The 23,528-nt window shown below is 40.0% G+C and overlaps 2 protein-coding genes and 1 long non-coding RNA gene across 6 annotated transcripts; 1 reads left to right on the top strand and 2 right to left on the bottom strand.

Moving 5' to 3' along the window:
- Positions 1-1,036: 1,036 nt before the first annotated feature.
- Positions 1,037-6,704, bottom strand: LOC147245872 (tetraspanin-1-like). Of its 3 annotated transcripts, none has more exons than XM_086186085.1 (8): positions 6,461-6,704; positions 6,094-6,190; positions 5,774-5,986; positions 3,141-3,209; positions 2,863-2,958; positions 2,638-2,769; positions 2,456-2,542; positions 1,037-2,263 (listed from the first exon to the last, which is right to left on the bottom strand). In XM_086186085.1, the coding sequence occupies exons 2-8, from the start codon at positions 6,148-6,150 to the stop codon at positions 2,219-2,221; spliced, it is 699 nt and encodes a 232-aa protein (XP_086042211.1). In that variant the 5' UTR covers positions 6,151-6,190; positions 6,461-6,704; the 3' UTR covers positions 1,037-2,218. The 3 variants fall into 3 exon arrangements, with proteins under 3 accessions (XP_086042211.1, XP_086042210.1, XP_086042209.1); XM_086186084.1 differs by having other exon boundaries at positions 1,037-2,301; positions 6,094-6,171; positions 6,461-6,699; XM_086186083.1 differs by having other exon boundaries at positions 1,037-2,301; positions 6,461-6,698.
- On the top strand, positions 6,526-14,989 carry LOC147245871 (uncharacterized). Its single transcript, XR_015110217.1, has 4 exons — positions 6,526-6,550; positions 11,673-11,812; positions 11,932-11,962; positions 14,531-14,989. It is a non-coding gene; the product is annotated as an uncharacterized LOC147245871 (long non-coding RNA).
- LOC147245870 (tetraspanin-1-like) lies at positions 10,510-19,532 on the bottom strand. Of its 2 annotated transcripts, none has more exons than XM_086186087.1 (8): positions 19,393-19,532; positions 16,113-16,190; positions 14,384-14,599; positions 13,381-13,455; positions 12,131-12,238; positions 11,901-12,041; positions 11,711-11,803; positions 10,510-10,934 (listed from the first exon to the last, which is right to left on the bottom strand). In XM_086186087.1, exons 2-8 carry the CDS (start codon positions 16,167-16,169, stop codon positions 10,875-10,877), a joined length of 750 nt encoding a protein of 249 aa, XP_086042213.1. In that variant the 5' UTR covers positions 16,170-16,190; positions 19,393-19,532; the 3' UTR covers positions 10,510-10,874. The 2 variants fall into 2 exon arrangements, with proteins under 2 accessions (XP_086042213.1, XP_086042212.1); XM_086186086.1 differs by having other exon boundaries at positions 19,349-19,396.
- Positions 19,533-23,528: the final 3,996 nt, after the last annotated feature.

Genomic DNA, 23,528 nt, shown 5'->3' with positions numbered 1-23,528 from the left:
AGCTTCTCAAAATTCATTGATAAAGTATGCTCAGCATAATCTGCCAATGCTGATTCATAGTACACTGATGCTATTTAAGTTAGCAGTAAAAGTTAGGATTTTGCAATCATGTCAGATTTATTGTTTTATACTGAGACTGACCTGTCAATGGGATATTTTCCAGGTACCATAAATGCCTGTATACAGATGTAAAATGTACATAGGACATTCACATCAATGAAGGAGTAAAAGGGCCAGTGAAGAGGAAGGAAATTAAAATTCTTTTTTTTTTCCCTTTTGCAGTTTCAGTACAACAACTGACAAGATGGTATTTTGTCTTTTTTTTAAACTTTGATTTTTTTTTTTTTTTTTACCCAAATTGCATAATCAAAAAAAAACCTTCCTATTTTGACATTATTCTTGGCATTTTTGTCCTTCTTCTACACATTTTGATTTTTTTCCCTTCGGTGCGCAATGAAAAAAGTTCTCTGCCCCTCTCTTTTTTTCCCTCATCCCTGGCCCTAATCCTCCATTGTAGATGTCACAGTTCCATGAATTGCTCCTTATACTGAGGGTCAGTAAAGTCCTGTTTGAAAATAGAACTCTGCTTTTGTGTACCATCTCTTTAGCCACAGACCCTTTGTAGATGAGGAGCTGGCAGTATTGAAAATATATGATACATTGATACAAAAGCATCACATTTCTAAAGTTCCTTCTATTTGTCAGCCATGCATCTTCACAATTCAATTGTTGCCATTCAATTTTCAGGTGAACCACTAAAACCCACCAAATTGGATCATCAGTCATTGCTTATGAATTGCCATGTAAATATGGGTCTCATGCTTTTTTGCTTTCTAATATTTTACAAAGCTTCCCTTATCTATTGTGTGCAACCTTCTGATACATTGTTCATGTACCTTATTCTAAAATAAACAGAAAAATGGACTGTATTTCAAACCAATATTCCATAATTGAGGAACATAGTAGATGCAAATGCCCTTTCAAGACTTACTCCAAGGAACAATGTATTAATAAAACTACTGGGGCAGAGAGAGGCTAATTTTCACTGCATTTATTGAGTCTCTGTCTCCTAAATCGCTCTATCAAAAGCGCAAACATCTATCAACACCATCATCTTTTATGCATATCCTGAAAAAGTAGAAGAAGAAAGGCAAATAGGGTTCAGTAACTGGGCTGCCTGGCCCCTATAGAAAGAAATAAAGAAAGACTGAACGAACAAAAGAATGAACGAATGAACAAAAGACAAATACAGGAGTTGGGCTACCTGGCCCCTGTTCATCTTAACAAAACAAATTCCTGCAACTCACCCAAAATAAAAATGTGGCGGAAGTAAACTTTGAATCTTCATTCAGCTTGTCTAATTGGCTGACGGACCAGTGTTCATTTGCGTTTATTTACAGCTGCAATAAGGTTATAAATGCTTTGCATTTCATTTCTAAATTGATCACTTTAGAACAAATATGCCCATAATGTGTAATTTCTACTGCTGTATTACACATCATGGCTGAAAAAGTAGAAGAAGGGCAAATAGGGTTCAGTAACTGGGCCACTTTACCCCCATAGAAAGAAAGAAAGAAACAAAGAAACAAAGAAAGAAAAATACAGGAGTTGGGCTACCTGGCCCCTATTCATCTTAACAAAACAAATTCCTGCAACTCACCCAAAATAAAAATGTGGTGAAAGTAAACTTTGAATCTTCATTCAGCTTGTCTAATTGGCTGACGGACCAGTTTTCTGTTACATTTATTTACAGCTGTAATATAGTGTATAAATGCTTTGCATTTCATTTCTAAATTGATCACTTTAGAACAAAAATACACGTGTGTCATTTCTACTGCTGTATTACACATCATGGCAACATCTCTCACAATTTGAATCCTGTCTCAAGCGTTCAATGTCATTCCCTGTCCAGGAGCGCCTGTCAGACACCAACACCACCATGTCAAGTTGCAATTGTCGACCTTCTTGAGAAATCATCCCTGTGCCAAATGTTATCAAATTTCATGGCAGCTGCACTTCCGTCTCTGTCTTGCCAGTTTTTTTCCCCTTTTTTCTTTCACCCCCATGTCTTTAGGTCACTCAGCTACTCCATGGACATAGACAAGTCCATCCCAGCATCCTTCATGGATGTTCCTCACCAGAACCACTGGGGATACCAAGGCTCATGAGAAATGACCCAGGTTCCTCTGAAGTTTTCAGTGTTGATTAAAAAGATCCATCAGAAGCGTTGACAGTATCCAGCCTGTCCACCTTGGATACAATTCTGCAGAAAATGAACATGGTGACAACCATGGAACATATCTGAGGAGAATAGAAGCATTCGTAAAGCACGTGATTAGAAATGAATGCATGGAACTAATTATATGCCAAATAAAGGTACTAAAATTCAGGCTAATAAGGCTTTGCTTACTGTATTTTTCTAAACAGAAGCGAACAACTGAAGACCAGCTCTTACCTCTAGAATGACAATGCCCACCAATGCTGCGACAACACACCATTGGTTATTTTTGATCTTATTTTTGATCACTGTGTAGCAACCAATCTGAGAATAATAAAGAAGGCAAAACAGTTGGATTAAAAATGTATAAGTGAAAATTGTTTTGGGTCACAGTGTTTTTGTTTTCTCCAGGTCCATACCTTATCTTGATCTACATCCTCTATTGCACAGGGGTTGTCAGATTTACAGCAGTGAGGTGGGTATAATTGCGTGGTGTTATGATATGAAGAAAAAGTGAAGTCTGAGAAGCTGTTGACCCCACAACATTGTAACTATGGAAAAAAAAGATTATACATTACAGAAAACATCAAACTGAGTAAAAATCACATTTTTTCCATTTGTCTTTGTTCACAAAAGTTACACACTGTGGTCATTACGATATCCAGTGGCCCTGTGACTTCATCTTGTTTTCCGTAGTTTTCCTTGATGACTGTAACAATTGCTGAGCCAAGGTTGTCGGTCTACAATGCAAACACATGATAAATTTGCCAAATGTTGGCAACTGCAGATGGAGTTGTTTCCGTTTTCATTGTTAGAAATTCTGATTCAGATACTGCAGTAATTTAAAGGACTGATACTGTTAAATAAAAACTTCTTTGTTGCCTTAAACAAATACACAAATATCTCCCATGTCAAAACTCACCTTCAATACAAGGCTCGCCACAACTCCTGCAACCTCTGCGACGAAAACCAGGAAGACTATGATGAAAAACTATAAAAAGATAAAAATGTTATCAAACTTAACGAAATGTCCCTGTAGCAACAAAAAATGTGAACAGCTGATAACTTAATATCTGCCAATAACCTAAGTATTTTGGCCATTTTTGATGTGATAAAGCCAATAAAGGTAAAACTTGCCAAAAAATGTAACAACATTTTTGAGCCATAAACATGATAACATTTTTCCATCCATCCATCTTCAGCTTCAGCTTATTCCTGTTGAGGGGGGGGGGGGGGGGGGGGGTGCTGGAGCCTATGCCAGCAGCTACGGGCAAGAGGCAAGTACACCCTGCCTGGACAGGTGGACCATTTTTGTGATGTAATAAGTTATGGTTGTTTATTACGATATTGTTGTAGCATTAAAAAAAATCCTTTGAAAATGTAAGAACTGGAGCCAATAATGTAATAATGCATGAATAGGACGACCGCTCCTGGAGATAAGATGTTTTTTTTTCTTACAGTTTTTGTGATTAGTAATACATTCAACATATCTATATCTATATAACTGTGTATGTATAATGCTAACAATCCTCTTAATGTTGGACTAGCTATTTGTCTGTTAACATTAATGTTTTTCATTGTTAGTATATCCTTTTCATTTGTTATTTAAGAATGTATCAAGTCAAGTCAGTTTTGTTTGTACAGCGTCAAATCTCAACAAAAGTTATCTCATGACACGTTCCAAGTAGAGCAGGTCCAGTACCTCCCTCCTTCAATGAATCTACACCAACAGTTCTCCATCAGCAAGCACATCCTGCAACAATCCTGAACAAGCATTCTATTAAAATTAAGGGTATGGCTGTAATAAATCAGAGAATTCTTTACCTTTCAGAATGTTTCAATAAGGAAGTTTGCAGACAATTTAGGAAAATCTAATCAGCCTCGTCAGTCACAGTCACGAGCTTGATGTGAATTAGTTACTCTGTCGTCATCTAGTGGTCAAATGCAGATGCTGCAAAAGAAAACATCTTGGAGAATTTTTTTTGAGCTTTTTAGTGTGTTGCTACTTCATTTGGAACTCAAGTAACTGAGGAGCAGTAGGAAGACTGGGAGATAACTCGAACCACCAACTTATACAAATAATAAATAAAAGATGCCTCAAACAACAGACAGGTGTTTCACAGTGTGTTCTTCTCTGCATTTGTGTGTGCGTGCTGCATGTTACGTACCCTTGATGACTTAATATGATGCAAATGCCATCCACAATATCTATTTCTGATGAGAAAACTGCACAAAACTGCAGAAAAACCTTTTAATTTCCAAGAAATGCTGTCCTATTGATGTATGATCGGCTCCGGTTATTACATGTTCAAAGTTGTTGTTGTTTTTTTTTAAAAAGCTAAGTCAATAACATAATAACCAGCTAATAACGTAACAATTTATTACATTTTTGAAGAAATGCTATTATGTTATTAGTTCAAAATATTTTATTACATGATCATTGTGGCTATATTACATTTAAAATGGCCAAAATTAGAACGTTATTGACAGGTATAACATGATTTGCGGTCACCCCGTATGGTGGTGCAGTGGTCAGCACTGTTGCCTCACTACAAGAAGGTTCCTGATTCGAGCCCTGGCTCAAGCATTGGGTCTTTCTGTGTGGAGTCTCCATGTTCTCCCTGTTCCTGTGGGGTTCTCTCTGGTACTCCGGCTTCCTCCCACAGTCCAAAGACATCAAGAGGGGACGAGGCTGATTGATACTCTAAATTGACCGTAGGTGTGAATGTGAGTGTGAATGGTTGTTTGTCTCTATGTGTTGGCCCTGTGATGGACTGGTGACCTGTCCAGGGTGAACCCCCCTCATGCCGAGAAGCTGCTGGGATAGGCTCCAGCCCCCCCATGACCCTTAACAGGATAAGCAGAAGAAAGTGGATGGATGGATGGATGGATGGATGGATGGATGGAGTTGGTGGTCGCTCCATTCCCCAGTCTCCTCATCCCTATCTGTATTAGGTGATCTCTCCTCCCTTCCAATCTCACAACGTCTTCAAACTTTTATTCTAATAGCATTAACCATTGCCAAGAAACCACATCGCTCCATCGAAAAGACAGAAAATGCTCAATTGACTACTAGTGCAACATGTCACTAAAATCTGGAAAATACCACTATCCCTGACCCTAACACAGTCTCATCTCTCTCTTTCTCTCTCTCTCTCACACACACACACACACACACACACACACACACACACACACACACACACACACACATGCTGGTTCTGTCTCTACCATCTTTTCTGCCTTTTATATCCTTTTATGGTTTGTAAATCCCAATTATCTCTTTGTCTAATTTACGTCACAAAGGTTCAGTGTTCTCTCTTTTGGTTTTGTTTGTTTGTTTGTAAAACACTGGGGTCCACATTTTGTATATATTTATGTTAAAAATCCGTTAAAATACACATTTGCTTTCTAGAAATCTGAATTTATTCTACTCTAACCGTGCAACAGGAATGTTTTGTTAATGGTAGCAAGATGCACACATAGATTGAGATCTGGGGAAATAAACTCCAGTGTGTGAAAAGTTATGTAATGTGCACTTAGGCAGCCACCTACCACCATCAATTTAAACCTGCTCCCTCTGACAGCTCCACAGCAGCCAATCAAGCCAATGATGAGCACCATCGGACCTAAAGCAATGAGCAGGTAGCCCACACTGAGCACCTGACTCAGCTCTTCTGGTGCATCTAGATTGCTGAGGATGTCAACCATGGAGTCGCTGTCCACCTTCACCCAGATGCCAGCAACCATAATTGCAGCACCTGCCAACTGAGGGACAGAGAAGGGGACAGGGATGTATTATAGCTGCCTTTATCACTCGTAAATGAATCATATATCTTAGAATTTCTCGTTAAACGTTTCAAATTTGGACTTACACAAATAATGCCATTGAAAACAAACATCATGAATCTGAGGAATCCTGACAGAGTCATTTTTACAGTCGATTTTCGGACCTTCAGGGAAAACAAACAACTGGTAGGTACCAACATTAAAGTTACTGCACATGAAATTGCCACTGACAGAAATTTACTTTGTTAAATATGATTCGTATATTTCATTTTAGGCAACAATCACGTTCACTCATCTCCCCCAGGATTACATCTAAATGATAATAAATTTAAGCTTTGACAACATCACACTAGTTTTCACCGGTAATTTACATTACATTTTACATATTCAATTAATAGACTCTATTCAGAATTACGCATTAATTCGCTTTCCGAAAAAACAGATAGCACTCACCGTGTGAAGGCATGAAGAGTTCAGAGGGGTAACGTATGCAACCTCTTTAAACTAGCTGTTGCCATGGTGAATCATAGCCTGGAGGTTCCGGTAAGGCTAGCTTTTTTGTTGGGGTTTTTTGTTTTTTGATTTTGTTTTGGTCCTGGGACACATTTCAGTCGGGTGGGTACTCAGGCTTTTTGAATTCGCAGCAGCTGATCTGAGATAAATTAACCAACACTGTGTAGGTTCACTCTGAGTTAAGCCAAACATCACGTCTTTTAAAAGAGGTTGTTGTTGTTGTTTTTTTTTTAATTGAGCCCAGATACGACGATTCACCATGGCAACAAACATATAACACCTAACACTAACCAGCTTTCTGAAACGGGCCGCAAGAAATTGGCTAAAATATCTATCTAGCCAAAGCTATCACCATAACTTTGACTTTTTAGTCAAAGCTACTGTCCTTGAATATTAAAGAGGAAAACAAAAATGTGCAAAAATTCAACAGCTTCCAATAATCCAGAGTTTAGACTAAGACCTGTTCCTGGAGTGCACCACACAGACTTAATTAGATTAATAAAAAAAAAAAACAGTGTTGAAAAAAAAAACGCCCAAGTATGCACACCTTGCTCTCAAATATAGTAGAAAACAAATGACCACACAAACAAAAACAAAAAATAAAAACATATAATGATTAAGTGCACTTTAATAGATCCTTCCCTGAAGTCATTTTCTCTGTTCATGTGCTGGGTTCAGTGCAGTGACATAGGGGGCCATCATCATGCCTGCTCAGAGGACACAGAGAATCTTGTCAAGTCCTGTATCGCATCCCTGTGGTTGGACTGTGATACTGCACTGAGTGGTTGGTTGCCCACCTAGATTGGTCAAATGTAGCCACACTGCGCTAGAATGAGCTGTCATGTAAGTTTTTATACTGGCAAATTGTGCAGGGTAATTCATGGAACGAATGGCCCTAATTAACTAAACCATTAATTCCATGAGTACGTCTGTATGGGCTGCACGGTGGTGCAGTGGTCAGCACTGTGGCCTCACAGCAAGAAGGTTCCGGGTTTGAGTCATCAAGACATCAAGAGGGACCAGGTTAATCCAGACTCTAAATTGACCGTAGGTGTGGCTGAGAGAGCAAATGGTTGTCTGTCTCTATGTGTTGGCCCTGCATGGACTGGTGACCTGTCCAGGGTGAACCCCGCCTCTCGCTCGAAGACGCTGGGATAGGCTCCAGCCCCCCCCCCCCCCCCCCCCACTCTACATAGTGAAGCTCAAATATTCAACAGTGGGAAGAGGCCATACTTTGGAGATGGCTACTTTAAAGTAGTCTGTGTGACAGAGAACAGTCTATGACAAGAAGAAAGACAAAGTTAATGTCATCCATTCAATCCAGCCCAGGGATCTTGGTGGGCCCCAGAATACTCAAGAGCGCAACCACCATTTGAGAAGTCATAGGTAATGATTATCCATTGCAAAGTATTAATTAATAATGTTAGCTAGCAGTGAAAAAAAATAGTTGTGTACCCTCTGCTTTTTTCAAAACACAGTGTCAATGTTGCAAGAAAACAACTACACTTTGGTTACTTCAATCAGACACTATTACATCCATATCAGTAGTTCTTTTTTCCATCTTCAATGTCTTCTTGTTCCATCTTTCACCTGTTAGACATAGCAGACTTGTGACGTCAACTCCTTCGCACCTCAGATTATAACAGGTGAATCCATGAAGTCGTAAATTTCAGAGGTTACCAGGAGGACAGCAGGGCGTCACAATCAAACGGTTGACCAAGAGGTGAATGTATGATTCTAGATGGTGCCTGAAATGAAAATTTGTGATAATTCACTGGCCTCTCCTCTCTTGAAGGTGTGAGAGATACCTTTGTGATAGTTCAATGACAAGCGATGCGAAACCAAAAGTATGACAGGACATCCCATTTGTGACAGTTGGCTGTTGAGGAGAAATATTATCAGTGGTGCATAAGAAGAGTAAATATTAGCTATTTGGTATTCACCAAATGAAAACTGCTTATGGGCTGGTTAGCACGTGTTCTGCAAGTCCTCATGAACTTGGATAATTGTTAACATATAAGGTGAGCAACAGCTGGTGATGTCATTGGTTCACCTCCTTCTGTATTGTACACGATATATTTACCAGTTGCTATGAGCACCTGAACACAAACACCTCGTAAATGATACATTTCCAACTTAATGAGGAGCGGCTGAAACCAGCGTGTGTTGGCTGACATCAGGAAACTCTGCAGGGGCTTTCTGTCACAGGCTTTTTAAATAGCGTTTACTTATTAACGCATACTCCAAAGATCAGATGCATTTCACTGCATGAAGAAGATTCTGCCACAGTTTCACCGAGACCAACTTTAGTCGTTAGTTTCAGACTGGTTTAGTTTTTGATCATGAAATTCTCTATACATTTTTGAGTTTTAAAATGTTGTATTCATGATTTATCATCTTCAGTCATGTGTCTTCCTGTCTTGTGTTTGATCAAACACTGTTTGGTGTGTTTCCCCCCTTTTGTCCTCATCTTTGTCTTGCTTCCTCATCACTTCAGCCACATTTTTCCTTTCCTTTCCTCATTTTTTCCTTCCTTGCCCTCTTGTTCTCCCACCTGTTTTTCATTGTCAGGAGTGGAATTAAATTCAATTTTTGTTCATTCATTGTCATTTGTTGTTGTTGAAAGGTCTGTTCTGAATGGTTGTCTACATTCACCAGTTGTTTTTTGGTGAGATGAGAGATGGGGTGAGATGAAATTTATTGTCCCCAAAGGGAAATTTTGTCTCGGTTATGTAGCACACAACTACACTTGCACACACATGGCAACATAGACAAGGGAACAGCACGTAACAGAGTACATTAACACTGGTGAAATAAATACAAATTCAAGTTAACAAATGATAGTGATCAGTGTATAAGTGCATCAAAAGTACATTAAAAGTATATAAAGCCATGAGAGGGTGGTGGGAGGATGTTGTCTCTGCTTTTTGTGGATGATGTGATCCTCTTAGCTCCATCAAGCCATGACCTCCAGCTCTTGCTGGGGCTGTTCGCAGCAGAATGTGAAGCGGCTGGGATGAGAATCAGCACCTCCTAGTCTGAGGCCATGGTCCTCAGCCGAAAAAAGGTGGCCTGCTCACTCCAGGTCGGGGGGGAGGTCCTCCCTCATGTGGAGGAGTTCAAGTATCTTGGGGTCTTGTTCATGAGTGATGGTAGGATGGAGCGGGAGATTGACAGGCGGCTCGGGCGTCTGCAGTGAAGGTGGTGAAGAGGGAGCTTTGCCAAAAGGCAAGGCTCTCAATTTACCGTTCAATCTCCGTTCCAACCCTCACCTGTGGTCATGAGCTTTGGGTAATGACCCAAAGAACTAGATCATGAATACAAATGAAAATGAAATGAGTTTCCTCTGCAGGGTGGCTGGGCTCTGCCTTAGAGACAGGGTGAGAAGCTCAGTCATTCAGGAGGGAGCCGCTACTCCTCCATGTCGAAAGGAGTCAGTTGAGGTGGTTCAGGCATCTGGTGAGGATGCCTCTTGGACGCCTCTCTCGGGAGGTGTTCCAGGGATGTCCGACCGGGAGGAGGCCTCAGGGCCGACCCAGGACACGCCGGAGGGATTATATCTCTCTTATATCTCTGTCCCTGGAACGCCTCAGGATTCCCCCGGAAGAGCTGGTGGAAGTGGCTAGGGAGAGGACAGTCTGGGCTTCCTTGTTGCCCCCGTGAGCTGGACCAACCGGATAAGTGGAGGGAATTATTGCCTTTTAGTGGAAGCACACTCAGCCAATAAGACGGATCACAGTTTCACAGACAAGGCCAGAGAAAAGCCATTATATAACAAAAGTGATTTTGTTGCATGAGTGATTTTTAACTACTTTTTACCATCCGTTTGTTAATTCTTTCATAATATCTCTGGATATAAAGAGCAACACATAGGATGTAAAAAAAACTTGGATTTTATTTCAAAACTGATCAGTTTACCACAAACATACAAATATATCATTTGTTACACATTATGGGAACATCTCTCACAATGTGATTTCTGCCTCCAACATTGATCTGTTTTTTGTCATCATGTACCTCAATAACTGGTAGTATGTCACAGATTTTAGTGCAGTTTTACATGTAAAATAATCTCTGGTAAAATGTTTTGTTTTGTTTTTTTGAAGACAGCAGCAGTATCTTGGAGAAATAGCATATGCATTCATACACTTATTAGATTTAAAGTTAGTAAAATATAGATTCATTATGCCATTCAGTCACAGTGATTGCAAAATCTGTACTGTCTTCCATGATGAGGCTTGTTATGCAATGTAAAAGGCATAGCCCTTTATGTTTTCTGTTTATGTAGGAAAAATACAACGTAGAGAGTTTCCAGTGATTCAAGTCATCCTTCTGAGACTTTCACAGCTTCCAGCTAGTCTGACTGGGATTTTATTCTGCAGTAAAGGATCATGGAGACCGCCATGGCACATATCTGAGGGGAGGAAACATATATGTTTATCCATATGTGAGTGTGTGTGTGTGTGTGTGTGTATGTATATATATATATATATATATATATACACACACACACACACACACACACACACACACACACACACACACACACACACACACACACACATATATATATACATACTGAAAATATAATACAATTATATATATATATATATATATATATGTGTGTATATATATATATATATATATACATATATATATATATATATATATATATATATATATATATATATATATATATATATATATATACTGAAAATATAATACAATTCTGGTACTTTCTGATATGTTAATTCCAGAACATTGAGTGATTTATAAAGTTTGTGGGAAGTTATAACAATTTTGAAAGCAGAGGTTTCCCCTCCAGCAAATGTAACTAATTGCTGCAAATGTTATAGCTATTAAGTTTGCAAGAAATTAGTTATTTTGTTTGTGGCATTATCACATTAAACGCTGCATATTGTGTTATATTCATGGTTTGTTACATTTGTGGTATGTTATACGGTTTACAGGTGTAACATTACTGACAAAAAGAGACGTAATAGGAGAAACAGGCAAGAGTCAAAAAAGTCTACAAAAGTGTAAAAAAAGGCTCATTATTTTCTACTTTACGGTACATTTAAGAGCCTCTACTGCTTTACTCGTGAATGTGTCCCATAAGGTTTCATTCATGTTTCTTTTTTTTAAATTGCAGACTATTCTGAGAAACTAAAACTGAAGATGTGGTCGTACCTCCAGTGCCGCAATGCCAAGTGCCACTCCTGCAATAACCACCGTGTTTTCATCGATCAGCTCTTTGATTTTTGGGAAACAACCAGGGATTGTCTGAGAAGAGTAAGGAGTGATGTTAACTGTTTAACAAAAAAAAGTATAAATCAAAATTATTTTGGATCAATCTGTTGTTGTTGTTTCTAATCCGTACCGTGGTACTGTCCACCATCGTTTGATTACAGGGCAAATTAAAAGACTCTGGGCAGCATTGAGGTGGGTACTTCTTGGCATGGTTGATGTAATATGGAGAGCCAGTGAAGTCAGAGGAGTTGTAGAACCCACAACATTTCAACTATGGAAACAAATAGAGGTTATTTTACACAAATCGTAGCAAAAGGGACAAAGATGGCATTTGGTCATTTGTTCACCAGATTAACGCACTGTGCTCATTGTAGTATTCCATAGTCCTGTGATGTCAGAAACTTTTCCATAGTCCTTCCTGATGTTCTGAACTGCTGCTGTTCCAATCTTGGTAAATAACTCATCAGCCTAAAATGCAAACATATAACACACTGTTAGCAACTGCATTTATAAACTGGCTTAAATGAAAACAATAATTTAAAAAATTTAAAAAATCAAAGTCAGTGAGTATGCAATAATCAGATACCCAATAATTTATTAGTCCTAAAACAGGACCTTGCCACATCCCTGTTAGCTCCAATTAGTGGTGGGCTAAAATGAACTAAATAGTCATGTTTGCATAAATCTTCTTTAGTGTCTGATGTGCAGTGAGTCAGCCTGTTGAACAAACTGATGTGAAATCCTCTGCTGCCCGCCTGCTATCATGATGTACTGCATGCATAGGAGCAACATCCAATGAATGAATGAAGATGTGTGAATCAGACTTTGAAACAGACTGGGGCATTCTGCACTGGAACCATTATTCAAGACATTGGACATTGAAAAAGATCAATATGCAGGCTTCAGTGAACAACACCACATTAAACATACTCTGAGGAAGAAGGCCATCTTGAGAGGGAATTAAGACATTGACCCACATTAGCTGGAAATTTGTCTGTCTTTGTTTGTCTCTGTTATGATCTGATCCTAGTTCAACAAGCTGATTTAGATTCGATGCATTTAAAAGTATTGGTGTATATTTGCAAAAGTATTCTTTTTATTTTAATTTTTTTTCTTTCTTTCTTTTTAAAATTTGAATATATTGGCGATTGCAAAGGAAAACAACATGCTTTTTGGTTATTGTAATATATCTCAGCTCAAAAGAAAGATTTCATTAATCAACTCAAAGGAACTTAATTCTGTGAAAAGTGTTGGTCTTCCCTCCTCTATCTCTGATAACATTACATACAGGAAATTGTGCTGCGCTTACACCAACTACAGTTTGGAGCATCAAAAAATAGTTGATTGGTATGAAGCAGTTGGATGGGGCATGTAGAATGTCACCAGGATATCAGTATTTTGATTTTACCAATAAAATGTGTACAAGTACAGTATCCAAAGTCAAGGTAGATTAAAACACAAAGTATTATTTAAAAAAGAATATTTCTTAATGCATTGGTATCTGATCAGTACACAGTATTGGCTATTATGCAAGTTCAGGTATCAGATACTTTACTATTAAGGAAAATAAATGATCCAAATGACTTGCTATCTTCCGTGTGAAAACTCACCAGGGGTCTGAATACCAAGATTACCACAGCTCCAGCAACTTCCGCTATGAAGACCAGCAAGACTATTATAAAAAACTGTGAAAGAGATCCAAATTTAACAAACTTATAGGACAGGAATTGGTCAAAACAACATTTTTACTGTTACTTCTACTTCAACAATAGTAGTGCAATGTTTGTAAGAACAAGACTGGTCTTACAAAGGAGTAATTTGACATTGGGCAACTACGCTTATATGGGAGGGAACGTTGGTAAATCTCAGATATGTGCTCACCGTACGTGCTTATAGGGATGGTGTGGAAGAAATGTAGCATGGAGTTAATACGTGGTATTTCAACTGGGATTACTGCATGTCAGTGGAATGCATATTAGTATGGTTGGAGTGTGTATGGTATGGAGTGACATTCATTGAATTGCTTTATGACACATGACACAACGTCAATGACATGATGGCTCAATGAAAATTACACATGATCAAAAATATCCTAAGTCTCATCCCCTAGTCACCAAAGACTAATAGTTGGTCAACTATCCCGTGACGTCCACAGTGGACGTTGAGGGTACAGCTTCTGTGTCTCATGGTTGTGTGTCCAACGTTCTCATCTATTTCTACCATCAATGCAGGACTCTGTCCTACAATTTTGTATTCTGTCTGGTTCTTTTTGCTTACTTCTCTTATATTCTTTATGTCTTTAGGGTTAGGGTTAGGGAATAGCTGCGACATCTTGTTGCCTGGATCACTTATCTCCTTTTGTTAAAATCCATCGATGACGGATTTGCCATCTACGTTGCCAAGCAACGCAAAGGGAGTACCCTCAACATCGGCTGTGGACGTTACAGGGGAGTTAACCAAACGTCCATCTTTAATGCATAGGGGGTGAGACTGTGCTTAAAAAATCAATAATTGATTATTGATTAATCCTGACCATCTAGCTGATTAAGTTAGCATAGCTTTGACTGAGGGTGTGAGGCCTACCCACACCTCGATCTCTTTACAGCTACCTACCAGCAGCAGCATACACCTGCTCTCTTTGACAGCTCCACAGCAGCCTAGAAAGCCGATGATGAGCAGCAGTGCACCTAAAGCTATCAGCAGGTAGCCCACGTTGAGCACCTGACTCAGTTCTGGTGGTGCATTTTCAATCTTGCCTAGGAAGCTGAGTATGGAGCCGCTATCCACCTTCACCCAGATGCCAACAGCTAGGATGGCAGCACCCGCCAGCTGAGGGAGAGAAAAGAGGAGAGTTGGAAATACTTCAAGATTAGATGGATACTCTGCCTATTTTATACCCAAAGGTGTATTTTTTTAGTAGCTCAGGAGTGGAAAAGTTCTATCCTCCAAGGTGGGAGGACACGCTGGACCCCTGTCTAGGTGGAAATTTTCTAGTTTCTAGAATTAGGCTGGACATCCCTTTACATGGCAGCTCAAGCTTTAAAAATGAACTAGCTCTGAATCCAGAAGGGTCTCTTTATTGTTTGCTGTGTTTTTACTCAGCTGATGACAAATGATATTTCACAGCTTACTTTTACTAAATGTGCCATTTTGGTGATATGGACGATGAGGTTGATCGTCACATTCATCTATTCTGATTGCAGAAATAAAGCTGATTTTCTGGAACAACCATATTTGCAAGCAGTTGTTCTTTGTTGCTATTGTAGCTTGACTCATATCGAGGACTGAAAGTCAGAGTATCATGAACTCTACAGCTTTATGACCATTCTTTTTACATCTCTATCTAACCCTTACAACTTAATGGAGAGTGAGAGGCCTGAGAGGCCATTTAAAATCATGTTTTGTTTCAGTCAGTTTAAAAAGTGAGTAGCATTTGGACAAAACAAAGTGTCATAAACTGTGCCAATGATTCAAATAGGTTTTGGATATACCTTCCCCACTGCACACACTGACGCTTAAAAAGGCAATTGATTCTATTCCCATTGCCAGTTCAGGAGTAAAGGGGATCCCTTTCTATTGTTTGGGGTGTGTCCCATCCAAAATAAGGAAGGAGAAACCAAACAGGAAGGAGTTAATAAGTGTTGTGAGGATGTCTCTATTTTACTTTTATGCTCTAGTGTTTTCGAATTCAACACAAACCACACAGTGTTAGACACAGACAGGTTGAACTTGTGGCCGAGCCAATATAAAGTCACGGACGTCACTGGCAAAGGCAACACGCTTTCATTCACATGTATATTGTAGCTAGCGTAGGCCAAATCATTCATCTTATGTGGTTCAGAAATTGGAAGAGCCGAAACATACAGCATTCATCTGAGATTTGTGTTCCCATCAATGTATGCGGGAGCCAGAACTGATAAATGTAACCCTGGAGTGACTGCCCATTAAAGCTCCTCCCAATTAAAACAAAGTTGGATGTCTTCTGGGTCTATTGGCCAGTGGGAATGGAGCTTTGATTTACATGCTGCTTGCACATTCATAGATTGATTAAAAAAAATAAAAATAAAAGAACTGCAGTAAATCAAACAAGAGGTGAGAATCATTTAACAACAAGAGTAATCAAGAAACTTTGAGTAAATAAACTCAAAGGAATTTAATTAAAAACATAATCTGTCCACAAAGATACAGGTAGAAGTTCATAATGATTAAATCCTACCACCATCTTTCATATTGTAACCTACTATGGAAGTAAGCACATATACAATTAAAGCAGTCATTTTCTTTATAAAGCTGAAATATATATGGAATCATTTCTAATTGAGCAATAAAAATCTTATCTTACAAAGATAATGCCATTGAAAACAAACATCATGACTTTGAGGAATCCAAAGCATCCCATTTTTGCAGCAGATTGTTTGACCTAGAAGGGGAGAAAAAAGAGATCTTGGTCAAGTACAGTTCAGAATTGTGCTTCTATATGAAACCGCTTCATTTTTTGTTTTTTATTGGGTTTGCCAAAGCTGCCCAAAGTGGGGCCCAGGGAAAAAATTGCCTCACAGTAAGTTTTAATTTTGCCTGTTAGATATAACAAATAAACAACAGACCTAATCGTAAAAATACTGTAATTAAAAAAAAAGTTACTTAAAATTACTGTTAAGACTGCTGTCTTTTGTGTGTGGTGAAAATGCTCTTTAAATGAATAGATCATTCACTAAGTTCAATTATCAGAGAACATGCATGTTCAAAAACGTTTAGGTCAGGTGCCAGGAACAAAGATGAGTACGCACTATAAAATTAGCCTCTTATTAAAAAAAAGTATTTACACTACCAGCGCACACAAAGATATTTTTCCTTCCTGTTTTACTTCGAAGTGACTCCAGAATGCAGAAAGAGACAGCAATGTATTTCAGCTTGAAGCTAAACGCCCCAAACTACCAACACCAGCAAAACTGTCTAAAAACATCTATTTATAAACTCACAAGCACATCATCTGGTCAAATCAATGTATTCTTTTTTCCAGCCATAAACTCAATAATCCACAGTTTGATCTGAGTTCAAGACATACTATAACACTGTTCATGTTTTTACACAGCAGTGCTTAACAGTTCATCCATTCAAAATTGATGCAACCGGCTGATATGCTGACATTAAGGGTTTGATATGTTAGCACAGTGCCTGTTGTTTGAGGGGCCATGGATTGTGTGATCTGACAAAACTAGTCTGACTAGTCTCTGACCAGCTTCACACCTCCCAGTTTGATTTCACGAATCTGCCTCAGTAGAAATGCATAATCCAAGGGCCTTCTATAGTTTTTGATCAGTTTAAGTACAAAATATATATATATTCATGGCTCTAAAATAATGACATGATCTCTTGAAACTGTTCTTATTACTCTATTCTCTTTATCTGCTCTGGGTGTAAGATCAACAAGTGTTTGATTTATTTAAAACTGGTTTTAATATCCTTAAAGTTGCCATAAGTGTACAACACATAAAATGTACTGTAGCACACTTGCCAAAAACCTGCCACTTTCCAAACCTTTGCCCCTTTACCCTTGAGAAGCACAATAACTTATCTTACTCAAACACTCAAAGCTCCCGGAGCCTTTTAAGTCCTGTTCTAACATGCACTGAACACTTAGATGAAGCCTGGTTGAGGCTTTTGTTTGATTTAGATTTAGATTTTTAGTATCCCTTGCTGTATTCTGTTGAGAGTTTTACCACAAGAAGGAAATGCTGCAACAGTGGTATGCAAATAAGGAACGGGACTAACTCTAAAATGAGACAGCAAAAGTGAATTTTAATTCCTAACCATTCAGAACATTGCCTTTAAGCATTTAAAAATTAAGAAACATGCACATTTTTGTAAGTACATTTTTAAGCACATGCATTCCTTTTTAATATATTCAGTATTTTTTGTATTGTAATGTCTGGGATGATTAAATTGAACTAAAGATCATGTTCTCCTGCTGGAGACAATAGAAGGAACCTTAAGCTTCGATCAAATGGCTGAATAATATAGACACTGACAGTCTGTAGAATAAAGAGACTCTAATGTGTGTATTTGCATGTAAAATTCTGTGACCAGCCATCACATCCAGTTGAGAGTGACATTTACACACTTGTGGGTCCACAAAACACTCCCTTTCATTTGTAAAACTGTATTTGTGCCTGACACCTTTTCTGGGGTATAGGCTGTTGATGACGTACCTCTAGAGTTCTTCTTGTTTGCAAACTGTTCATGTGTAGAAGTGCAGGCTTAAATACATAACAAATTTATTTCTTAAAACTATAACTCCAAATCCTTTCCCTTTTACAACCTGAGTCACTTAGAAATGTGTGTGTGTGTGTGTGTGTGTGTGTGTGTGTGTGTGTGTGTGTGTGTGTGTGTGTGTGTGTGTGTCTGTAGACCTCCAAGATGGGGAACAGTGCCCTTTGTGTGGTGTCACAAAACAGACTAATTGTTATCCCCCAACAACAATGACTGAGCAGAACCCTATTGTGTAAGTGGGATATCCCTGTTGGCCTCTTTTTTCAATTACTCTCATTCGACTTACATTTTTAACACAGCCTTTATGCAAATTATAATTCCTCATGGATGTTCGGACAAATTCATCTAATGTACCGAGCAGGAAGTGGGTTGTCAGTTAATTTTGCCTGGTGGCCCTCATCAAGTTAATCATATATTTAAGGGGGGTCAGAGTGCAGCGGTCAGGATGCTTGAAGAAACATAACAAGTGGTTAGTTGCCTTGACTCCCAAAACTCCCCCCTTAACGGTTCACTCCACTGAGCTTTTCCTACTTCCCTGTGAGAAGAGTGTTCTCATACACTGAGGAGTCAGCCTGGTCACATATGCTCAAGCCACAGTCGTACATCAGTCATCTCCTAACACTCCCAGCAAGCATTTTCTCTTTCAGCCTGTCATACACGACTGCTATCAAAGTGTCACATCAGAGTCTATATTTACAGATTATTCAAAGTCAAATATGACACGTGATAATCAGTGGTGAACAGAACCTTTGAATTTACCAAACAACATGTATATCAACAACATAAGGAGGATAAATTCTGGGCAGCTCTAATGACACAAGAGATCATTGTTGGATCCGTCCATCCCTACAGTGTGCTGGCTCGCAATTTATGAGTTTACCTTTGAAGGATAGTACCCAACAGGCTAAAACTTATGGAGCCCTGGAGTGGCCACAGAGAAAAACACAATTTTCATCAAATACATATGGGGGGAGAGAGAGAGAGAGAGAGAGAAAGAGAGAGAGAGCAAGGGAGGATAACATACAAGTTGTTCCAACGATATCTTTACTTTGAGGCACCAAGACATTTTCCCTTAATGGACTCAATTCATGGCCACAGGAGATATCTTGCTTCCTCAGTTATTTTCTGAACAAGTTATGTTGTGTGGCCACAAACTGAAGAGAAAAATGATGGAGCAAGAAATATCTCATGGTCTTACAATAATTTAGCTGTGGAAACAAGCTCTATGTCATGGCCTCAAAGCCACCACTCCTGGGCTCTGCTAAATCTCACAGACAGTAGCAAAAATCACACTATTCTTCTTTATACCTGCCAAAGGAGAAATCCAAGGGTGTCCACAGAAGCTGGCTCACCTGGCAGGAGTCTATATCGTGTCTCAGCGGATGGAAACTGTCGCGGGAGCAGTCTGACTGTGAGATAACCAGAGAACAGTAGTTTATTATTCTTCTCTCCTCTGTAATCTACTCCTTGTCTCCCTCTCCCTGCAGCCCTGTTAAATGTGAAAGAGCTAAAGATTGACTTTCTACGTCTATTTTAAGGCTGTCTGCTTCTAATAAGTACTGGAGAGGGAGGAGGGAACAGAGGGGTGTGACCAGCACACATCACCATGGAGTTGAGCTGGTCACCCCCGAGGGAGGAAAGAAGAGGAGAGATCACCTGTGTGTGGTGACAACAACCTTTTAATGCACACTGTGTCTTTGTTTAGAGGTGTCACTTTGAAGCTAGACTGCTTATTTGTCAGATCTACCCCCTCTGTTGATTATTTCAAGCCCAGGCTCAAAATGTACTATACTTTTACTACCTGGTGTTTGGGCCCTCTTGATGTCATGCTTGTCATCTTCTGATATTTTCCCGTGCCTGTAATTTGGTTGATGTCAAGTCTAGTCAGTTTTATTTGCATAGAGCAGAATCACATCATCTGACACTGGCAACAAAAATCTGCCTTTTAACATGCAGGAACGATGAGCAGACCCAGGTTCAGTGGGAATGGCCATTTGGAGCGGTTGGAGGTGGTGGGGGGGCAGAGACCAAGATGGATCAGGGAAAGAGAGAGAGAGAGAGAGAGAGAGAGAGAGAGAGAGAGAGAGAGAGAGAGAGAGAGAATGACAGACAGATGGGGATGTGAACTAGATGGAAAGAGAAAGACAAGCAGAGAGAAAGACAGATGGACCACTGATGGGAAAGTTAAGACACATAACAGTAACAGCAAGAACAAGAACAGTAAAGTAGTACTCAAGTTATCAACTTCAGCAAAACATGACCAGGCCTGATACTAAGTACAGAGAAGACTAATATCAGTAGCAGCAGCATCATTAAGGGACATAGGAGATGAGAAAGCACAAAGACAATGGGTAAGAAGTCAAGTTAGTAACATGCATAAATCTGGTTGAAAAAATGGTGGAATGGTAGAAAAAAAGTTTTTGGACACCCTTAATATGTAACACAATCTCAAATATTGTCACAGAAAATTTGTGGAAAAATCTCTTTAGTGTTTCAAAAGGTGTAACTGCATTAGATAGACAGGAGTCCATCCATCCATCCATCCGTACACTGTCTTCTGCTTATTCCTGTTAAGGGTCACGGGGGGGCTGGAGCCTATCCCAGCAGCTTTCAGGCAAGAAGCAGGGTTCACCCTGGACAGGTCGCCAGTCCATGGCAGGGCCAACACATAGAGACAGACAACCATTCACACTCACAGTCACACCTACAGTCAATTTAGAGTATCAATCAGCCTCGTCCCCTCTTGATGTCTTTGGACTGTGGGAGGAAGCTGGAGTACCAGAGAGAACCCACACAGACACAGGGAGAACTTGGAGACTCCACACAGAACGATCCTGTGCTCGAGCCGGGACTCGAACCCAGAACCTTCTTGCTGTGAGGCCACAGTGCTGACCACTGCACCACCGTGCAGCCCAGACAGGAGTTTTTCTTGTTAAAAAAACCTAACAAAATGTAATTCTTGATATTCTCAATATGTCAGTTCTCAACATTGTTGGTATCTAAGTCAACAAATAACAGAGAATGTTTTTAAAACTGAACACAAAATTAAAGCTGCAAGCAGCGTTGTTAGGGCCTGAGCCCCCACGCGGCCTACGGCCGCGTCCTTGACACCGGCCCGAATCCAACGGTGTAATCGGCAAATCCCTAGGCCTTGTAGTTTAGGAGATACGAGCCTCAGTGCGCTGCACAGTGTGAGTGCAGAGCTGAGAGCCGGCCCTTTAAGAGCCCCTCCCTTCTCTGCTCGCTCTCTGCCATCTCTGTCAGAGTGGAGAGCAGAGGAGGATTTGGCAGTTTTACTGACAAACACAGTCATAACTCTGCATATGTTGGTCAAAAGTGTAATGTAAAGACATCAGTTCGTAGAGTTTTTTCTCAGGAATTCAATGGTGTGTTTTCTGAAGGTGTGAGTGTTTTAATTTAGAAGCGACAAGTGTTTGTTTGAGAGTATGTACATGAGGGCAGAGAAGTGCCAATTGTGGTTTCCATGACTACAGTAAACAAATCTCTGCCATCTCTGTCAGAGCTGAGAGCAGAGCTGAGAGCAGAGCTGCCAGCTGGCCCTTTAAGAACCCCTCCCCCGCTGCACTTTCTTTGATCTGTGCTAGAGTGGAGAGAGTGGAGGATTCAGAGAAATGTAGTGTGTAAAAGCTGAATAACTCGGCCTACGTTGGTGGAAAGTAACACAAAATACCATATTTTTGTAGGGATTTTTGTCAGGAATACAGTGATATGTTTTTAAAAGCTGTGCGATGTATGGTATAGACGTGAGAAGCATTTGTTCGAGAGTATGTACCATGAGAGGACACGGCCTCCCCATTGACTTCCATTGTAAGCGTAAAACGTGTCTCCCCCACTTTGAGGGCTTATAAAATCCAAACCGAGCGCGTAGTATATTAGCCTTTAAAGATTTTTGAAGAGCACAGTTGGGAGAGTAATGTGTGAAAGTTTGGAAGCCCTGGCATTTACGGTTTAGGAGGAGATAGATTTTGTTCGGGGAGTAAAAAAAGTCCTGATTTTGACAGTTTTGTCCAATTTGTGGACATTCTGTTGGAGATAGGTGAGGGGTCAGAGTGTAAGAATTGTTCGGCTTGATGAGACGAGTCCAACGGTGTTGGTCCCATGTCTGTGGGAGTTTTGTGTGAGGAGTTATAGCGCGCGAAATTAAAAAAAATTATCTTTTTTTTGTGTGGCTCCCTAGGTGGCGCTATAGACTTTAGTGGCGTTTTTGTTTTTGATTAGTGAATGTTGAGACATACCGAACCATTGTGCCAAATTTCAGCGAATTTCATGCATGTTCAGGGGGTCAAATTAGATTATGCGCGTTATGCGCATTATGCGCATATAGCGCGCACTCATTGAGAGCAAGAACAGTATAATACCAGGTTTTGAATGGGTGTGTATGTGAAAACTGGCTCCGGGCCGTCTGACCCAGTTGCCTCATGGGTGTTGGGGGGGCCTGGGACACTGTTTAGTGTGTGTTTTTAGTGTTTTTAGTGCTGCTAATGTGTTGCTCTGCCGAGCAAACTTAATAGGGTCTTCGCCAGAAGTACCTTCTGGCTCAGGCCCTAATAAATAAACCATCACATCATGAAATTAGGTAGCACGGTGGTGCAGTGGTTGTTGAAATATCCAGTTTGACCTCGACGGAACAGTGCAAATGCAGAGGGGAGCATGTGGGTTTATTCTGGATAGAGTTCAATGTGCCATCACAAGCAGTGAGATGACCAACACCAGGAGCTCTGTCCATGCTGGAGATAATGCTTCACCTGGCCCTCTGTGTACCCTCACATTAGCTGGGGTAAGGTAAAGCTGGAAACTGGACTCATCTGACCACAGAATCTTCTTCCAATTCCTGGCTGTCTAGTTCTTGATCAGGGGCCTCTTGACAGCCTTGAAGGACCTTAAGCCACATACAGTGCAGGTGGAACAGTGGACATCAGTTTGGTTTGCTGAAGCGACTTTGATGTCATTCGGCAGTTTTCCGTGCACATGCGGATTGGGGTGTTGTCATTTCTTGCTGAAGAAACCCTTGGATGTCCAGATCTTGGTTTGTCTTCCAAGCTGTTGGTTTACCTGCATTTCTGCGGTGTATCCACCTGCTGAAGGACTGCATCTGCACTTCCAGTAGTTATACCCTTCCTGGCTGAGAATCTGTTCCTAGTACCATTCTGAATCTTAAATTATTAATGGCTTTTTTTAGGATTTGTTTCGTGTTTTGGCTGTGACTGTTCTAAAAGAAAATGCACTTGAAGACCCAAGCATGATTCTTGATGCAGTATTTCGCTAATGTATGGGGTGTCCAAAAACTTTGTTTCACCACAGTATTGAATTAGTACAGGGGGACTGAGAAGAGGAGAGAGAAGCTCAGTGCATCATGGGAGATCCTCCAGCAGCCTAAGCCAAAAGCCATATAACTAATGGCCATCCTAAGCCAGCCCTAACTGGAAACTTTATCAAAAAGGAAAGTCTTATGTCCATTCTTACGCGT

Source organism: Aulostomus chinensis, chromosome 18, assembly GCF_037954235.1.
Source record: "Aulostomus chinensis isolate RoL2024-O1b breed Wild chromosome 18, RoL_Achi_v1.0, whole genome shotgun sequence".
NCBI lineage: Eukaryota > Metazoa > Chordata > Actinopteri > Syngnathiformes > Aulostomidae > Aulostomus > Aulostomus chinensis.
The sequence above is the reverse complement of the archived record's forward strand: the minus strand, read 5'-3'. Positions and strand labels throughout refer to the sequence as shown.

Bases quoted from the DNA above. Each gene is read 5' to 3' on its own strand.
- LOC147245872 (XM_086186084.1), bottom strand. From the start codon at position 6,150: ATGACTCTGTCAGGATTCCTCAGATTCATGATGTTTGTTTTCAATGGC. The intron at 3,210-5,773 runs GTAGGTGGCTGC...ATCTTTTTATAG, and splicing joins GCAGGTTTAAATTGATGGTG to TTTTTCATCATAGTCTTCCT. The intron at 2,770-2,862 runs GTGTGTAACTTT...TTTTTTCCATAG, and splicing joins TGGATATCGTAATGACCACA to TTACAATGTTGTGGGGTCAA.
- LOC147245870 (XM_086186087.1), bottom strand. From the start codon at position 16,169: ATGGGATGCTTTGGATTCCTCAAAGTCATGATGTTTGTTTTCAATGGC. The intron at 13,456-14,383 runs GTAGGTAGCTGT...TCTCTTTCACAG, and splicing joins GCAGGTGTATGCTGCTGCTG to TTTTTTATAATAGTCTTGCT. The intron at 12,042-12,130 runs GTGCGTTAATCT...TTGTTTCCATAG, and splicing joins GGAATACTACAATGAGCACA to TTGAAATGTTGTGGGTTCTA.